The sequence below is a fragment of the Electrophorus electricus genome, chromosome 22, assembly GCF_013358815.1.
Source record: "Electrophorus electricus isolate fEleEle1 chromosome 22, fEleEle1.pri, whole genome shotgun sequence".
NCBI lineage: Eukaryota > Metazoa > Chordata > Actinopteri > Gymnotiformes > Gymnotidae > Electrophorus > Electrophorus electricus.
In genome coordinates this window covers 7,759,526-7,780,006 of record NC_049556.1, presented here as the reverse complement: position 1 = coordinate 7,780,006, position 20,481 = coordinate 7,759,526, and the positions used below count along the sequence as shown (strand labels likewise).

Here is a 20,481-nt window from a genome sequence, read left to right as displayed (position 1 = left end):
AAACCAGCGGCAGTGTTGTTATCCTCTAGTACCAAACCCTCCTTGGTCAAAGGTCAAGTTTCCTGACCACCAGGTGCAGAAGGAAATTCATCTTACAGACGGCACTGTGTAGAGTAGCTGTGAGGGTGGAGCATGGATACTGGGATGTGAGAAGCAGTGGGTTGTGTGTGTGTGTGTGTGTGTGTGTGTGTGTGTGTGTTTATGTGGACCTGGTACACCTCTAGCTAGTAGCAGGCTGCACCCTCCTCAGGGGGCTGGATGAATAATGCATGGTGGGGAGGTGAGCGAGAGTTCCTCCACCTCTCCCCTCCCCTCTTCTCTTTCGCCTCCCTCTGCCCCTTCATCACTCCCTCCAATTAAAATGTTTCCTGGTTGCGCACGCGTTTCCTGTCGGCAGCAACCCCCCTGCCACTCCCTCGCTGTCTCTCCCCTCCCTTCCTGTCCACACTGAAATGACTCCATGCCACCTCTCACTCCTGCATTGTCTCTTTCTCGCCACCTCATTCAGAGCCCATTCTATCTGCATCTCTTAGCACCTCTCTCTCTTTCTCTCTGTCTCTCTCTCTCTCTCTCTCTCTCTCTCTCTCTCTCTCTCTCTCTCTCTCTGTCACACACATACTCTCCTTCTCCTTTTCATGGTGCCTAGGGAACCTGATGCTATTTCTACCTCTGTGATTAATGTGTAGGTACTGTTTCCTCCTGCACACTCCGCGGTGCATTGAAGCCTGTGTATTTTTCTCCACTGTTCTCCGTCTCCCTTGTTTATGTAAAGCACTTGGTATTATCCGTGTGTATGAAATAGGCTGTAGCAATGAACCTGCCTTACATTTGTCTCCTCTCCTCTCCTCTCCTCTCCTCTCCATATTGTTTCTCTTCTCTTCCCTTTATCCAATCCTCTTTCTCACTTCTTCTCTGACAGTATAGACGCATATAGAGCTGTCAGGCCCCCTTGTTGTCCCTGCTGAGCCAGGTCTCACTTCACTCAGCATGGCCTCTGCTGTGCCGCTCTCCGTGGTGCTGAAGCAGTTCTGTGGCTTCCAGAGGGTTCATTGTAGCCGCTGACCATGGTACTGGCCATTCACATGCACTTTAAAAGCCTGTCCTACTCTTCCTTGAAGCCTCCACTTGCAAATTGGAAATTGAAAAACATTTTCGTAAAGAATTATCTGCATGTATGCCTGTGTGTTTGACTAATGGTTGATTATTCTTATTGTGTAGTCATACGCTACCAAATAAACACAACACAATGGTAGTAGGTTAAATGAGGAGATCATTGATTATCACTAAAGATGGGTAATCAGCTCAGAAGCAAAACCAAATGGAGTGGATTTTTGAATGACTCATCAGCTCACAGAAGAGAGGACAAGAGTAACAGAAGGGGGGATGAGAGAGAGAGAGAGAGAGAGAGAGAGTGAGAGAGTGTGTGTGTGTGTGTGCGCAATGGTGTGTGACAGTGTGGTGGTGATGACTGAATGTGACAGTCACACTGGGTAAGAGTATAATAATTAGAATTGTTTGCTGCTTGGAAGTCCATTGTTGTTTAAACACCACAAAGATTTTGAGGCCCTGTGATACCCCATTTAATGCCTGAAGAGATCAATTGGTGAAAGTCATGGAATATTATATGGAGCTTTTAAAATTGTGTCTCATGAATGGATATGCGCAAAAAGGCCTCACCTGATTGGTGGTCCACGTCTGCTTGTCTGTCCACTCCCGATGATTCCTGATGTACCACCACTGGATCTCCAGCGAATATGAGGGTGACCCTGCCCCCCGAAAAGAGCATGCCATCTCGACGTCCTGCCCACTCTGTGCTGTGATGTCATGAGGGACTTCTGTGAACAGAGCTGAAGCGAGAGAGAAGAGGGACAGAAGATAAATTCCATTATGCTGAAACACATTTAAATAATGACAAAACACCCCCTGTATCATCTCCATTATAAATACACTCTGTCTATTAAAGCTTTGCCAGAGATTATTTACTGTTTCACACAATTTATGCTCTTAACAGAGTGCTTCCCTGCAGTTGAGATGTCAAAGCAAAACACCTCACCACATGTAACCACCTAGCACCCAACGCTGGAGTCATCAAGAATCAACTACTGATATGTTAATTCCCTCCGATGGTGTTGGACAAAAAGGTGCACGACATGCCTGCTTCAGCAAAAGCACAGCGGGTCTCCGGGGGACTCACGAGTAAGTTGTGCTCATCAGCAATTCAGACAGGCACGGTCCAGTTCCACGCCACATCACCCCCAGCCAGAGAGCACTCCCATAACAGCGTCTTTTCACCGTGAGAAAAGACGGTCCAAACACTGATCCGCAGTCAGCGTTTCCCATAACAACCCGTCAAAAGGCAACAGCCAGGCTGATCACCAAACAGGCTAACACGAACGGGGCACTTTCACCAACTGTGGAAGCTTATCAGGACGGACACGCTCCCTACATCCTCCCCCCGCAGCCTACCCGCTTCTAAGCAAGAGAGCCTCCCTCCCACACTTCCCTGTCAAGCCTCAGACTGCACGTGTGTGTAAAGACCCAAAGTGGCCAGGAGGTGGCACGACTATATGGCGCTGACTCCGGGATGAGGCGAGGGAATGGGGCATTTGGCCTGACTGGAACGCGTTGTCTACAAAGACATCCGATCATTTTGGGAGCAATGGGTCTAATGTTGGGGAAAAGTGGACATTATAGTTGACCTGAGTAGGTGTGCACTCCAAAGTTACACAAAATCTCCCAGCCCAGCAGTTTTTGTGGAAGTCGCTCGCACTTTCACAGGAATGCTTATCTTGTAATGGTCAAGATCAAACAAACCAAACTGAGCCTGTGCCCTGTGCCATCTGATCTACTGTACATAGGTCAACAATAGGTTACTAGTGCATTTTTGTTAAAGGGATAGCTAACTTTTAAAAAGCAGACAACTACTGACGACTATATAGTATAAACTGAATTACTCCTGTGTCCCAGTGGACTTATTTCATTATCATCAGTGTTTTTAAGAGATGAACTACCTCTTAACTAGTGGAAGTTCAAACAGCTAAGCCGACAAACACCAAAGTGTAAAGGCTTGCCTTTCTGTAGGGGTCTGTAGCTGTATCCCTGGGCCTGAGCATATGTGCTGTCATGTACAGAAACTGGCAGGGAGTTCTGTGGCTAATACCGCCTCTGATAGCGGGTAGTGTAGAACCAGCCCCATGTGGAATGAACACATTAGTCTAGCTGATCCCAACCCATATGGCTAATAACTCTACCCGAATCCTCTTAACTGCTCCCCTCAGAACAATTTTAATTTCCCCCATAATCCCATTCAAACGAGCCAGGGCACTGCGGGGGCCACCAGAAGGCCCCGAGGGTGTTCTGGTCACTTCCGTTCCACACAGGGGCCTGGAGATAAGGCTGCTGTCGGAGAGGAAGAATAAGAGGAGCTTATGGAGAATGCGGCAAAGGAGCAAGTAGGGTAGGGGCATCACCTGAAAATACTCCGTTAGCATGTAGGTGCTGGGAACTACTGAAAGAGGACCAGACCCGAAGTTGCGAAGAATGTTGAAATAGATATACTGGTGAAGGCACTGATAAGGCACTAATCCGCATTTCTGCATGAAAGGATCGAATAGACTTGGGAGTTGAAAAGAAATCCTTAAGCTCCAGGTAAAAACATCGCAACCAGGGTCCCAGCCCCGGTCCATGGACTGGCTGGGCATGGCTGAGAGATTTACTTAATCTCAGGGGGGCGCAGAAAGGGGTTCACCGAAAAACCAACTGCCACAACTCTGTTTGCCTGCTTCTTTTGTTCTGCGAGCACTTCAGAATGCCCATGCATTTTCAGAACGCCCATGAAACTGACAAATCACAAGCGAGCTTTTCTTACGGATGCTCTTTGACCAAATCCATTGCTCTGCGGCAGCAGGCCAGGCTGGAAATGCCACAGACCCAGACAGACTCTAAAGCAGCCCCAATCCCCACGCTGCTCTGGCATGGGCTACCGGGGGGGGGAGAGAGGGCCATTATAATACAGCTGCCAGCACGTTGTCCAAATAGTGCCTCTTCATTTGGATGACTCAGTTAAAAAATATTACTCGATATCAACTGTTGACCTTCTAGTCAATCCAGGTGACTCCCCCCTCCTGCCCAAAAAAAAAGGCCACCAACGACATTTCAGTCTCTGTAAGATGTTTCTATAAATTATGTTCTACTACAATTGGGGAAGAGGAGTTGTTGTATTATTTTATTATCTTTTATTACTATTACTATCTACTTTCTATAAAGTTTTGGCTCTTGTAAGGGGAAACCAGGCCAGCTGAGAAATATTCAGTCCACTCACTACTCCATCCTGTCTGTCGTTTCGAAGGTGCTGACGTTAATAGCTTTTTAAAATCTGCAGGCCCACTGTATGTCTGATAAGGAGGAGGACAGTGCACAGCCTAGCTACATCATGACCCGTGAGGCAAACTGCAGAGTGGCCGTGAAACTCACTGGCTGGAACCCATTATAGTTTTCACTTGTGAACGTACAGAACCCACGATGTATCGATTTGACATAAAAGCAGAGAGATGGGGAGGGGGGTGTTTGCGGTCCGTGCCCCTCTATGGTCTGGGAAGAGCCGTGTGGTGAAGTGTCGTATGGTGTCACCCCACATATTGTCCCCTCGTTTCAGCAGTTGAATGTGTTCCTGCTGCGAACACTGGGACACCTCCTCAGACGCATGGCTGCTACTCACAGTCTGCAGCTTTTCTCTACTCTGCTACACCCGATCAGGTTCACTAAGACGCCGCCAATTACCTAAAGGGACAGATGAGGGGTGCCGAAGTGCTGAAAAAGACGAAACCACTCAGGCAACGGGGAAGAACAGCACATGCCGAGCAAAAAGCACGCAAGATTCAGTGCGGAGTTTGATTGCCTCTGCTCTGTGACAGTTTGCTGCTTCAAGGGATGATTAAATACAGGAAGTGGAAATCCTACCCCATTAAACTGTGTGCATCCACAACTTCTTCTCTCCAACAATGAGCGCCAGAGACATTAATTAAGGGACCCCTATCTGCGCATCATAATTGTGGGCCTCAAAGGACTCCGTAAGCCATGTTCAAAAAGAGGCCCAGAGACATCATTATCTCCGGGAGAAATGAAAGAGCCGATCAGATATGCCGCCCCCCGTCTCGTCATCCCTGTTGGTAGTGGGAAAGCCGTTCTAGGTGAGAATGGAATGGGCCTATCCTGTCGGTGAGGAGTGCGAAGATCGGGCCTGCCCCCTTTCCTGTGAGACGGCCTCTTAACCTATTGCCTTGATATGTGAAACGCTGGATTATTAGCACGAGATCAAAGGGAAGACTCATTGTGAGGGGCTTCGGCGTTCGTCACGGTCTCACAATCCACCCAGTGAGAGTGAAAGCGAACTGCACTGAAATCTGATCATGGGCTTACAAATCAGCCCAGAAGCACTGCGCCGAGCTCAGAGCCAAGAGCGTGAGTGAACGCGGAGGCTCGAGCGGCGCTTTAAACAAAGCTCGTCTGGTGTTGGGCAAACAGGGGGCTGCCAAGCACCGGCAGGTACGCCATATGTCCGAGGAAAACTGTTTGATTTTTCCACAGCGGAGCCACAAAAACATGAGAAGTGAGAGAGAGAGAGAGAGATAGAGAGAGCGAGAGCGAGGGAGGGAGAGAGGAGGAGAGAATGGAGCAATCAACAACTCCGATAATCTGAGCTGAAACTAAAGGAAGAAGAGGTAGACGTGGAGGTGTGGAGGGAATGTTGTCAGTCTGTCTGTCGACAGACCTGTCTGTACTCTCAGTGGTGAATCCTCTTATTCAGAGCACTCTGCTCACACTGACCTGCACCACGGGCCATATTTAAGTCATGTGATTACTGGGGTGCAGGATCAGGGGCCTTGCCCATCAAACCTTTTCATATCTACTAGCAAACACATGTATGTCTTGATGGAAGAAAGCCAAGGCTGATCTGAGCTCAGCACTTAATCTGAAAAATTTACATTCAGACCTAATAGGAAAAACAGTCCATATGCAATTAACAAATCATCAACTAAATATAGAGTACTACCTTGATTCTCTATGTTAAGTAGGACAAAAAACCTTAACATCTGTAGGATTTCCTGCACCTCTGATTATTATATTTGTTCTGTTGGTGTGAGCACAGAACAGGAAGAGAAACACTGGAAAGCAAACCTCTGCCGCAAAGACTCAACACAGTACAACACAGTGCAGCTCAGCACAGTCATATGCTACTGTTGTCCCTGGAAACGGGAGGGGGACCCGATACTGAAACCCTGTCTTCCGAGCAGAACCCTGGGTGTGGGTCGCCAGGGGTGCATCAGCAGGGGTGTGGCGTCAACATGTGCAGGTCTCATTGACATTGAGTGAGCTCACTCAAAGTGCTGTCATCATACAGCCATGTGAATGTGAATGAAAGACGCACATTAAAAGAGACGTACATTGTAAACACTTCAAAATTCTGAGATTGATTGTATATCGGGGTTGGCCTGAAGAGTCTAATCCAGATGTGTGGATTCCCTCCTCTTACATACCTACTAAACCTGGAAATTACACAGCGAGTTGAACCAGACTGGGTTCCACTCTAGATCTCCATGACTGGTGCTGGGAAGCTATGTTGCAGACACGGAGAAGAGTCTCTCAATGTTCTGACTGTAAATGAGGATAGCTCTAGAAGACCCAGATCTATGTGAGGAAAACTAACCATGGTAGGTCTACATAAGCAGATGCAGTTCTGGTATGTTTCATCGAGGTTAGGTGTACTTGCTGTAACAGCTCGGAATCTAGGTGAGGAGAACCAACTCTGGAAGCCATGGGTCTATTTACAAAGAGTCGAGCAATCAAGATGTGTAATTTGTTGAAATTAGGATAGCTAACTCTAGAAGGTCTGAATCTGGGTGATTGGAGATTTGGAGATAGGCTTCCAACTAGGGTGATTGGAGCTAGCTGTTTGAATTGAAGCTAGTAGAGACTCTATTAAGACTGACTCTGAAAGTAGCGCAGGCAGTGTTTGGGTTGAGTGTCTGCAGTGTGGGTGGACAGGCAGACACACAGCACACAAAATGATGAATGTGCTGCTGCTCTTTCACATCATAGCATTATTGTATCCACGGTGAATCCGCTGATATGAATCACAGCGGCATATGCGCTATCTCGCGTGTCGGAGTTGGGCGGTGCAGGTGGCTGCACAAATGAACTACACTTTTCAGTTGAAGCCGAGGCATAGATATTTCAGGGCTCTAACATAAGGCTTCAGAGAGAGAAGGAGGTTGGGAGTGTGTGTGTGTGTGTGTGGGGGGGGGGGGGACAGGTGCAATATGAAACGACTTAGACATCTAAAAGGAGATGAGGGCGAAGGATGGAAATAGACCCAGCCGGAAAAGTGAAGGGCGCACAACGCAGCGTGGAGGGGAGAGAGACAGCAGAGGGAAGTAGAGAGAGTGAGTGGGAGAGAGAGAGAGAGAGAAAGAGAGAAAATTTATACGGGGCTATACGTGAGAGTGAGCGCATGAGAGAGTAAGGAGCGAGGGAGCAAGGGAGAGTCATGAATAGGAGAGAAAGAGTTAGTGAGGATAGAAGGGCTGCTGTGGCAAACATGGGTAAAGCAGAGGAAAATTATGAAGCAGAGAACGTTGATCAGGGAGAAAACCTGCAGGGAAAAAAAAAATCCCCATTTAATTACATATTTTTACAATGCAGTAACAAATTACCACCATGTCAACCCAAATGTTCTTTCAGTCTCAGAGAGCAACACAGGCACGTTTATGAAACTACCCAGAGCAGAGCATGAGAAAACAAATTATGCCATGTTATGTTCATGTTGTCAAGAATTGACAGAGGACACAGTTGAGCAATTAACCTCACCCGCCTACACACAAAGATTGGGTCATCGTCCAAATAACGCTCACTCTTTCCGTAAACAAAAGGAGGTGTAGCACTTCACCAAGGTGAACAGAGGAAAGTCGCTGATCACTCCTCCTGCTGCAGAACACTTCCTTCTCACTTCTCACTCCCACTCACATTTACACACCTGTCTTTACCTGACTTCACTTTTTCATGTACTGTACTTTAGCACACCTTTACCCGACATTCGGTGTGTGTCAGCGCTCAGTTCATGCAGTGCAACTACACCAATTTCTTACTGGGCTTTCTGCTCTTCCACACAGTTCACTTATCCAGGAGTCATTTTCATAACACGGTATATTCTAATAATAACTAGAACTTTTGCTTCTTTTTGTTTCTGTCATCACCGTTGACAAGCAACCTACACAAATAAGAAGTGCGAAAATCACTGCCAAATCACTGTGTTAAACTGATGTGTGAAACAGTGTCGTGTAAGCACAGGGAAGCGTGTGTGCACTGAAAATGCCAGTGTGCAGCTGTAAGGCTGTTTAATGGAAAAGCGCATATGCTATGTGTAGATGGCCAGTATCAGGACTGCAGTGCAGGGCTCCCTGAGAGAACGCCTGTGTAGATTAGCCCTCGGTTCCGGGCCAACCCCACATAACGCCGTTTAACAACCAACCAGTTAAAGCTCCATAACACATGACCTTTGCGAGCCTAATGCACCCATATTAAAAAGGATTTACCGCCCGCTCCTTTTATATTTATGGGGACAGCAAAAGGCAGCTTTTACCAAAATCTTTAAAACATATAGCAAACCATTCAGGGGTCTTCTCAGTCAGAGCAGAGAGTTGTCATAATCCTTACACCCAGCGCTGTACGCAGCTTAGACTTTAGTATATCACGGAAACATTTATTCGCTCTGCTCACACAGCAGAGCACCTTTGCCCGAACATTTTCCAAATGGTAAGATGCAGACTGAAGTCAGCACTACTGGCTTGGATAAGCTAAGGGTATATAACCTTACACAGTCGCACAGCATCGACCTGTAAATGGCTTCCAATGAGTTCTATGGTTCATATAATAATTATCATACCAGTGAGTGGCATTTCATTATTCCCGCAAAGACTTTGTGGCAAGCTGCATTCAGTGATGCATTGATTGTTAGCTAAATGCATCCATACTACAGGTACCTCTCATTTAAAAGCAAGAGGCACACATCAGATGTGTGTGAGTGTGTGCGTATGTGTGTGTGTGTGTGTGTGAGCATTCCAACTGAGCATTCCAAGAGGCCATAAGTATAGCAATCTCCTCTCCTCTGCCATGCAGGAGGCTGTAGTCCAGCTACGGACACACCGACGCTTAGCAGGCATGTCCGAACAGAGGGGCAAAAGGTAGCTGATGTGTTCCAGCAGGCAAGAAAGCAGAGGTGGCAGACTTCAGTTCGCGGATGATAAATGACGGGGCTGCCGGGCCGTCGTCACTCGGCTTTCTTCCTCTCTCCTTCCAGTGTGTATCCTGTTTGACATATTCTACAGTCTTAGAAGTGACTTGTGTTTCTGCGCGAACTCTCTACATTAGCTTTCATTCTCCAGGTGCAGGTATGCCGCCAGTCAGTCACTGAGACGCACTTTCAAAGCAGGCATGCTTGACTACTGAGACAGGATCGGCTGAATGTCACACTGAGTCAGGTTAGTCATGCCACTCAGTGGCTATATGTAGAGCAGCAAACCAGAGCCAGTATCAGCGTACAGGCAGAAACTGCCACCCCGCACCTCTGTCTACACCCAAAACAACGGCAGAGGACTTCAGAGCTCGAAATGATGGCTTGTACCTCGATTCTCATACAGTGCTTGATCTGTGATCTGCAGCCCAGCAGTGGAGAAAAATCATTGTTTTCAGTGACATTCAGTGACCTTATATAATTTGATGGAGATTGAAAGCTCGAGCTGTCAGTCAAGCTAAACAAGCATGCCCATGTGTTGTACGGAACTGCCGCGTAATTAGAACAGGGATGGGTGACACATTAAACTCAGTGCTCAGAATTCAGAATATTTAACAATGGGAGGGAAAAAATACCCCAAAGGACCCGCCCAGCCGAGCAGCAGCATTGGATCCGCCCTGAGAGCGTTATTCAAGAACAGGTGCCAGCTTGATATCGCAGTGCATCCAAAACCACCCAAATCCCAACCAAAGCCTTCAGTAGGCAAGACAGTAGAATTCTGCACCACGTTTAACAAGGGTGGCAGAGAGGGAGTGCTGTTTTGGAATCAGCTTTGCCTTAATCCTGATTTCAGATCTCTCTCTCTCTCTCTCTCTCTCTCTCTCTCTCTCTCTACCTCCCTCGCTCTCCCTCCTTCTCTCCCGCCCCCGCCCCTCGTCCTACCCTCTCCCTCCACTCCTCCTTCTCATTCCTCTCTCTCTCTCTCTCTCTCTCTCTCTCTCTCTCTCTCTCTCTCTCTCTCGTGCCTTGGAGGATTTTGTCAGTAGGTGTCTCTGCATGCCTGCACCTGGGAATCGGGGCAGGGCTCTTGGGAATCACGCAATAGCAGGAATTCAACAAAGCTGATCTCACCCCCCCCCCCCCCCCCCCCGACAGCGACAGGCAGCGCAGCATGGGCTATGTGATCTCACAACCTACTCTGACCAGAAACATAAAGAGGGTGTGAGGACAAAGGAGAGAGGGATGAAGAGAATGAGAGAGGCAGACAAAGGGAATGAATGAACGAGGGCAAAAGGGAGGATAAAAAAGGAAAGGCAGAAGGAAAGTGCTTTGGAAGAGTGCTGTGGAGGAGTGCTGTGGAGGAGTGCTTTGGAAGAGTGCTGTGGAGGAGTGCTGTGGAGGAGTGCTTTGGAAGAGTGCTGCGGAGGAGTGCTGTGGAGGAGTGCTTTGGAAGAGTGCTGTGGAGGAGTGCTTTGGAAGAGTGCTGTGGAGGAGTGCTGTGGAGGAGTGCTTTGGAAGAGTGCTGCGGAGGAGTGCTGTGGAGGAGTGCTTTGGAAGAGTGCTGTGGAGGAGTGCTGTGGAGGAGTGCTTTGGAAGAGTGCTGCAGAGGAGTGCTGCGGAGGAGTGCTGTGGAGGAGTGCTTTGGAAGAGTGCTGCGGAGGAGTGCTGTGGAGGAGTGCTGTGGCTCACTGCCACAGCTGGGCGTCTGAGATTTAGGGGAACGCTTTGAGGAAGCCCGTGCCGCATGGCCATACTGCAGTCCGTCTACTGCCCCTGCAGAATCTACTTCCAGTGCAGCCTGAGCACAGCAACAGCCCTTTTCGGCCCTGTCAGGGGGTAAACGTGACAGGTTCTTATTATGGGCTGAGTAGCAGTAATGCTTTCAAGTTTCTGATCGTGAAGGTGAAAAGGTAAAACTGAGGCAAAGCCACACATGACCTGCGATCACGCTGATGACGTTGTTGTCGTTAGTGGCATTGTAGTGAGCAGCGTGTTTCTGTAAGTGGGCTTCATTAACATGCACTTGCAGAATAAGCTGCCTTGACTTATACTGTGCGTAACTTGTGTGATGATATTTAGCGGAGGAGATGGCGATTCAGGCTTGTCTTATTACAAAGAATAGCAGAGGAGAGAAGTGTGTCACATTCAATCAGCCTTGACACAGCAGCGTGGCCCGGTCCCATGATGGCCTCAAAAGCCAGAATACACACACGCACACATACAAAGAGAGAGTGAGAGAGAGAGAGAGAAAGAAAGAAAGAAAGAAAGAAAGAAAGAAAGAAAGAAAGAAAGGAGGAGGGAGAGAAATGGGATGGGGTGAAGACTCAACAGCGTTTAATTAGAAGGGATTTTGCACCAGACTAGATGAAGTATGCTGAATTTGAAATCTCACCCTTTATTTATTTATTTTTTTCTCGTTCACTATTTATTCTGCTCCTTATTGTCTATATTGTTAATATTCTGGTGACCGTTGTCGGCCAGAAGAGGACGGGCCCCCCCCCTTTGAGTCTTGGTTCTTCTCAAGGTTTGTTCCTCATTCTCTAGGTTTTTCCTTTCCACTGTCGCCCTTGGCTTTCACACTTGGGGGTTTGGACTTGGACATTTGTAAAGCTTTGTGACAAAATCTGTTGTAAAAAGTGCTATATAAATTTTTGACTTGACTTATCTGTGAATGAATGATGTAAAAATCACTTCTTCAACCTGGACATCGCTCATCTACACAAGGCCTTCGCTGGAATCTCAGACAATCTCACACCTTCCGCACAATCTCAGACAATCTCAGGTCCTCTCTGGAATCTCAGATAAATCTCACACCTTCTCCAGAATCTTGGAGGATCCTCCCCACCACTGTCGCCCTGAAGCCTTCTCGTTCCTGGTCACTGAGCACCTGAATGTGAAATGAAGTGAGCCTGGCTTGAGGTGACTCCACCCCAGCTCCCACTCACTGTAGCTCGATTTACACCTGCTTGAGCTTGCTGGGAAACCAAAGGCCTTGGGGCCATGCTGAAGATGTACTCACTGAGAAAGCAGCAACATGGCTCTGGTTAGTGTCCACATGGAGCACATGTAGGCACTTCCATGACAATGTTCTGGACATCTCCCTTACCACACTATGCCCTCAAAGCACTGTGGCTGCGAGCTGTATTCCTGGCACTCCAAGTTGATCCGGTATTTTCAAACAATATTCAGTGACCTGACTGCGAAATCCACGTGTCCTAGTCCGGCCTGCTAATCCCAAACATGTGTGAGCACAGATAAGCAGCCAGTGACGAAGGAGACAGCAGGACGTGATTAGTCGCAACGTCTCTGCAGCGTAATCGCAGATCGATCCGACACTCCGCGCGCACTCGGTCCCCCTTAAGCGCTTGACGCCACGCGAGGCCATAAACGACCCTGGCTGGTTACGGCTCCGCCTTCGGCTGGGGCCCCTCCCTCCATCCCCACCCACAGTCCACCCGACTCCACTCACAGTGGTCCGTGGTCACTGTCGACTGCCGCCCGTCAGCCGCATGCTCCACGTGCAGCCCCGCGGGAGTCTCGGGTGTGACATTTCTAACAGGCAGCGCTTCATAAAACCTGATCCATAGCATGCCGTTATGAGACAAACGGGCGAGACGAAGGAGCTGGCCGGCGGCGGCGGAGTTGACCACGGTAACGGCACAGGACATATTTCACCAGCATAAGCACAAGGGCTGGTCACCGTGCTTCTTCTGCCACAGAAGAACCGGAGGGATGTGTCACTACCCATTATGAAGACAGAAGGGTCCTTCATAACAGAGGCGTAAAGTGTCCCAGATGAATGATGTTACATGTCTCCATCCCGCACTAATATTTATATGAGCAGATATTAATGAACACAAACACAAGCAAACGAACACACAATCTTAAACAGGATTAGTGTGTGTGTGTGTGTGTGTGTGTGTGTGTGTGTGTGTGTGTGTGTGTGTGTGTTTGTGTGTGCATTTGTGTTTAGTGCAGCTAGCAGAGATGCAACCAAAATGAGGGGCAGGAGGTGTGTTCAGGGGCCGGGCTGAGTATGTGAATGGGGCGGAGCCAGTGCCAGTCCTCCACCACTCTGGCACACTGGTGCCTGAAGCTCCATGTCTCTGAGCTTACTCTCAACATGGACTCCATCGCCTGGTAACTGTTATCAAAGTAGAAGAAGGGAAATGAGCAGGAATAATGGAAAAGTGATTGGACTGTGATTGGGGTTGTGAGGGTTCTAGTCTCCAGAAAGGCAATATAAACAAAACAAGCTGATTGGCTACAGTGGAGATCACTTCCTTAGCATGCAAATTAGACTCACAGCTAGGATTACCAGCCTAAAACAGAGGACAAAACCTCTGCCACAATGCAAAGACAAATGATCAAAAATATTGCGTGCATCAACAAATACATAGGCACTAAATACAAGTTAATAAATGTTCTACCCCTCTAAAGAGAAACATTGAAGAGATGCGGTCTCATACCAAATAGCCGAGTGGCTTGGTAGTGAGCAGTGGGAATGGTTCTGTTTGCCACACACATGTTCATTAGCTCCTGTGCCATTGCACTGGGACATCGTGGTCCTTGCAAACAACGCAGGGCTTAATTAACTAACAAAAGCCTCTCCCTCTCCCCTTTTAGTGAGTTTTCCTGAGGTTTCAGCACTCCAATGCAAACAAAGGATCAGTGAGGAGGGGCTGCAGAGACGGACTAGCTGGACTAGCTCAGAGAGAGAGAGAGAGAGAGAGAGAGAGAGAGAGAGAGATAGAGAGAGAGTGATGTTTAAAGAGAGGTTGCGAGAAGAACCGTCCCTGTGTCTCTCTCGTTCTCTGGCATGCGCTGCCAGAAGAGCATGCTGCCAGCCTGATCCCAGGAGGTGTGGGATGGCAAGCCTGGCTCAAATGTGTCTAATGTGAGATAAGCTGTTGGGATGAAGCTCTGGAGGCTCTACTGAGGATCACGCTGCCTCCATCTCTCCCTCTTTCGTGCTGTCTGTGTCCTCTTCAGATTAAGTCAGTTGTGGGGGGGGGGGTGGGGGGGGGGTTGGACTCACACATAGAAAGCGGGCATGACAGACCGCCACAGCTCAGCAAGAGAGAAAGAGTGCGAGAGATAGGGGCGGGGGAGTTACGGACAGATAGATAGATAGAGAGAGAGAGAGACTGCAAACATGCTGATTAGCTTCTTTCACTGTTTATATATAGATACTTGTATCCAAATCCAATAAATACTGGACTGGACCGGCGTCCCATTTGTCTGCTGACTGCTCTGGAGCCTCAGAGACGCCATCAGCCGCTGAGTGTGTTTCCGCCAGCCTCCTCCCAAAGACACTGTAAGGACGAGCTAACCCACAGCACTGAAGGACTTGAAAAAGCAGGAAGAAAAGGCCAAGTGCAGATCTGAGCGCTCTGAGGCATTAGCTCTCCACAGGAATACTTATGTAAAGATGAGTAGCCTGCAGAGGAGAAAAGAGAGACAGACAGGGGAAGAGAGACGGCTGTCTGTTGCCTGACCCAGCTATTTCAGACTTGCTATTGAAGTGAAAAGCATTTCATCTCTCTGGAGAGGAGACCCATGGAGAAGAAGAGATGGAGGTAAGCCAAAAACAAGCCAATGCCGTTGGTGGACGTAAACACCGCCTTGTGCTCCTGTCTTCCCTCCGGCCCCCAGTGCACATCCAAGATTGCCTCTTAAGTTCGATACATAAAGTGTTTACAGTGTTGGCTGATCGTTAAAAACCAGTTTCATTTTCTTGCCACGCTAGGAATGTTTAACTGCTGTGCATGCCCTACAAAGACTGAGTATCACTTCACAAACTGTATTTGCTGAATATGTCAGAATTGCTTTGCTGGAATCGGAGAACATTAAAACCTGTTGAATGAAGTCGAATGAATCTGAAAATGCTAATCTGAAACTTCGCCTCACACGCAATCAGAACTCCCCTGTGGTGACATGTGACTCCCTGCTATGTGCTGATTGGCTGAGCTCCAGAAAATTGCGCTTCCTTCTGCAGTGTCACACTGAACATCCAATTTCACATCCTAGTGCATCACAATGCTCCAAGCGAATGCAGACAGAACCTCACACTCTCAGAATAACACATCGGCAAAAAAAAGTCCAGTGCTGATCCTTGTTGCTAGTGCAGTAACAATGAGATGCTGTATTAGAGCCCACCGGTCAACTGAACGCATGGATGCTAGTTCTGAGTGAACAGGACGGCTGTCAAGCGTCCACAGGTCATCATGTAATAAGGTTTCTCACTCGGGATTCTGTCATTTGCCCGCCTGTGTTGGTCCACAACACCAGATGTGTTTATATACACATTTCTTGTTTTTGTGTCTGATGATGTTTTTGTGGCCCCATGAACAGACAGGAAGCAGAAGTTAAGCAAATCCATAAGTCATCACTTTGTAATCAAGCAGCTATTACGCATATGCACACAGTTATTTATACGAGCTACACATTATGTGGTACATCTTGGCAAGTTTCATTAAGGAACTGCTCAGGGCTTCTGTATGGCATGAGGAAGGTCATATGCATCTTTAATCAGTCTGAAACGGGGCAGCACACCTGTGCGATGAGCATGCGGGACCTGTATATTCAGGCCTCTGGTGGCTGAGTTGTGGCAGTCCGGCACGCCGAACAGGAAATTGTCACACTCCAGGGACCATGTATCTCACACCTGTGCACCTGTCCAAAACCCGCAATGCTGCTAAGTTCTCTCTTATTCTCTCTCTCTCTCTCTCTCTCTCTCTCTCTCTCTTTCTCTCTCACTCACTCACTCACACACACACACACACACACACACACACACACTTGTAAATGGTTCTGTTGTGAAAGTAATTTATGATCTCAAATTCTGAAAATGTGTCTTAGATAGTCTTAGAATGGGCAAGCAGTATATTATCAGAATCACATGCTTTAGTCCATGACATCAACAATCACATTCAATATAACAAATTCTTTATGATAGAAATACCCAGGGCAGAGTCACCATGAGGAGGCATAGAGACTGCAGACAAAACCATGTAAACACATATGATGCTTATCAGACCAAGTATATCTCTAATAACACAGCAAACAGTACTGATCTGTGAGCAAGTCAAAACATCCCCTTAATGGCATCATATAATAAAAATAAACAGCAATCGAATATTACACAACCAACAAATCAATGCGGCATTTCCTAACACACAGTTTAATTTAATCTAAGAAGGATCTAATTGCATCACAGGACAAACGCTTCAGCCAACAGAACAAGCAATATCTAATCTAAAATATTTAAACAGCTACAATAAAGGATGCATTCTAAATATCTGACAAACAACGAGACAAACAAAAAACTGTCAGGACTATTGTTGTGACGTTCACAAACTCCACATGCATCACCTTGTGGAGAATCGGCTAATTTTTGATTTCACACATCTTAGATTAATGACTGGTGGCCTGCCAAGAATTCAGTGTTCTCCAACATATCACCCACATCACTACGATTGTCGTTTCCAATGTCCTCTCTAATGTCTGCCGTTTTGTCCAGAGGTGCAGCCACCTAGACTGAAGCTGGTGGCATAAGCATTTATCAGCAAACCCCAGTAAACCCCAGTACTGAGCTGCCATCCATGACACCAAGGAAGCTGGACAAGCTTTTCACTGTGAATTTTCCAGCACAGTCAAAGAAAAGAGCCCTACACCTCCAGCCAACAGACAAATCCTGTTTAACAAGGAAAGCCATTTCATTCCAACACAGGAATGAGTCAGGGTACGGAAAAGCCTGCGACCATCAGTGGGCATGAAGAGAACAGGGAAAGGAATACCCCGGAGTGCTCTTCCAATCAACACACTTTTCCCTCCGTTAAGTGTGGCACCCGACAGAAGGACGCACAAAAGTAAAAAATTCTGAATGTATGTGTAGCCTGGGATTTGGGCTATTTAGGGGTCCTTGGGGATCATACCTTGGGGAGAGGCAAATGCATTGTGTGGCATCCATGTGAATGCCCAAGGAAAGCACAACAGTGATGTTTATTCTGTACAAGAAAACAACTGAAGTTTCCCAAATGCCCAGAGTTGGCATTTTACTTTATAACATCTGTTTAAAAAAAAAACATCAAATGGTTTGAATGAAGATGTGCAGGACAGACAGAGCATTTAATTCTGGTCACGCAGGTGAGTTGTTTACCCCCTACAGAGCCTTTTTCTGTCCACACTCCATTACTTCCCTTTGTTACAATCACAATACAAACACACACACACACACACAAATATATACACACAAACACAAACACACACACTTCAGCAGCAATGATGGTCATAGTGATTGCAGGCCTGATGCAACATGTTGTAAAGGAAAAAACACTTTGAAACCTTAAGTATAAACAAAACTGCCCTTCTCACAGCAGAATCGGTGTGGCCATTCTGTGGTTTACTGAGCTAGACACTAAGGTGTTTGCCTCTGTGTTTTATTAAGCTAGGAGCAGCACCAGCATCACAGCCTCTGTCAGTGTTAATTAGAGCTACTTACAACAAGCCCAGGCCAGTCTCATGCCCCCAGTGTTTTGTGTATAAAAGGCAATGGCATTGATTTCCAAAGATTCATATTACTCAGGGGTGAGAAAACCATTAGAGGAAAATCACTGGACGAGAAAGCACTTGTGTGAATTGTCAATACATCTAAAAAGAGCTTAGGCAAACAGTCACTAGCTTCAAAAACAGTCAAGACATTCTACTCCTACTTAATAAACTCCTGGGATGAGTATGGGTCACACAGTCCACCGCAAACAGGCATGTCACCTTTGTGCTAGATGCAAATGGAATCAGATGCCCAGCTGCTACTGAATGGGTTTAATTTTTTTATTGAAGGAGTCTTCATGCAGTTAAAAACTATTTTTAATATCAGTGATGTTGCTGAACACAATACAATCTTCCGGCTGCTTTTCATATTTTAACTGTGTTCAAGCTGATTTTAAAGTGAAGGTAAAGCTGTATCACAGGTATACAACACGTTGGGAGCACTTTAACGCCCCCCTTAATTTTGTGGCGAGAGCACCTGGACACGCCTCCTTTCCAAATAGCCCCGCCCATTTCATTATCCATCAGCCAATCAGCTAAAATTAATAATTGTATAACAAGGTGGGGTTTGCTTCTGTCACTAAAGCTTCTGTATAACGTTTATAGTGGATGCCTCCAATCAGATTCACTGCACAGTAAGTCTGTACCATGTCCAGATACTCACATGGAAGGAGTGGACACTTGTGAAACCTGGTCCTGTGACACATTACCTGACAAGCTGCACCACAGCTATGAACGTTCTGGAGACAGAATGTTCTGATATTATATTTTAGCATGCTAGAAAAAACAACAACAGTCTTTTAAAGACAATATTTAGAGTAATTATATGAATGAATCAAATAACATGGCCGCGTGGATCTGCGATTATAACTATCCCAACGGGATTTTCAGTGGAGAGAAGATCACGTATTCTAAATACCAGTATTTACAGTCTGCCATAACATTACTGTTAGAGGAACATTTAAACGAATAAAACAACCATGCACTATATCTTTCTTTATACCCATACACTGCTAGGCTGATGAATAGTCAAATTATGCCCTCTGCATTCTAGCAAACAAAGATAATCGCTCTCTGATGGTGTCTGTGCCCCTCGTTTCAACAGCTGCCAAAAAAGACACTGTTTATGTCTCTTTTTCCCCTTTGAACATTAAAGCCCTTGTGGGATTTACGGAATTTTTACTAAAAACATTAAACCTGTTAAATAAATTAATAGAGCGTTATCATAAATCTTGCTGGTGAAGAATTCTTTTGTTCTTTTCCCCGTGCGCACACAACTGCATCCAGGCAAAGGTAATAAAACCATTCTCCCGAATTCGGAGATCTAAAGATTAATTAAGCTACATTAGTTTTATGGAGATGACATTCGTCAATCACACCAAGAAATGCAGGCTGACTCGAAAATATGATTACGCTCCTACGACTTGCCTGTTTTATGAACGATCAACCGGATTTAAACGTTATGTTATCAAGTCGTTTCTTTCTGTCTCAGTGTAGCAGGACACCGGGCTGGGTAGAAGCCTACCGTTGCTGGAGATATGATTCTCCACCTCCGCGTATCCACCTTGTCCGATGGAGGCACTAAGTTGGATATAGAGTCCCATATAATGTAAACTCCCTAGAATGACTCCAAACGCGCCCATCGCTTTTGCTAGTGACCACTTTCTGGCATTAGGTGAAAGGAGTCTTTGAAGGCTAGATCCAGGTAACGTGAGGATTTATAGGTGGCTTTTCAAAGCAGTTCCTTCTTAACACGAGTCGTAGCCGCGGAATGAGGAGGTCGTGTTGCAGTCGCCCGCTGATGCCGGTGGATGCTTCATGCGCTTTGCGTCTCACTGCGAGGAACTCTCGGGGTCCCTCGAATACGGCGGAAGAATACAATCATGAATCGGGTGTGCCTCGGTTGGCATTAATGAATATCAGTAATATATAATTACCCTTTCTAGAGGTTTTGAATGTTTTTTTTTTTTTACTTCAGAAAATATAAACTATTATCTTCACACAATATAGTCATATGTTTTGTCATACCTTAAATTTTTAGAACCAACATTTGGTCTGAATTGGAAAAGACTGACCATAATACGAGTAGCCTATTGTTTTTGGTAATGCAACCATGTGCATATATGCGAGTCTTTTCTGATTCATATTTCAGTTTCGTTTTTGTTCAGCACCATGGACAGCGAATCTTAAAGCCTGTCAGCAAATAAAAGCTTCCCTTCAGTTTTCCTAATAAAGACCTGAAGAATCAGATTTTTACATTTTTTTTCCCCATACATGGATTTTCTACTTAAAACGCAATCACGTATACCCGCATGTCTACCAAATCACGTACGCACTTTTCTATTTGCTACAGTAATGCCTGTCAAACACGAAACGTGCAACGCATAGATTGCCTTAGTTAACAACTTTGCTCTAAGAGTAATGGCACAGTTTAGTCAAATTATCTCAGGCAAAATGGTGCACGTTACGCGCCTTGTTTTCTTAATACCTAAGAGTAGCCAGTATTTCTGTTACTGGTCACATCGGGCAGAGAGCCATTAGCTTTCTCAAGCCTTATGACTACGCATGAAAGTAACGATGGAGGCACGTCGGAGTGCTTTTATCTTTTCGACCCCGCAAACTTCTGGTAAACTACTTTGTGA

At 46.5% G+C, this 20,481-nt stretch overlaps 1 protein-coding gene across 1 annotated transcript in view; it reads right to left on the bottom strand.

Annotated features, from left to right (window-relative positions):
• LOC113582363 (V-set and transmembrane domain-containing protein 2-like protein) overlaps nucleotides 1-19,657 on the bottom strand; it is a 22,985-nt gene extending 3,328 nt beyond the window's left edge. The window contains exons 1-2 of the mRNA XM_027018092.2: nucleotides 19,365-19,657; nucleotides 1,678-1,847 (exon numbers count right to left, since the gene is read on the bottom strand). Coding sequence (XP_026873893.1) covers nucleotides 1,678-1,847; nucleotides 19,365-19,482 — 288 coding nt within the window. The 5' untranslated portion in view covers nucleotides 19,483-19,657. The remainder of the gene's footprint in view (nucleotides 1-1,677; nucleotides 1,848-19,364) is intronic.
• Nucleotides 19,658-20,481: the final 824 nt, after the last annotated feature.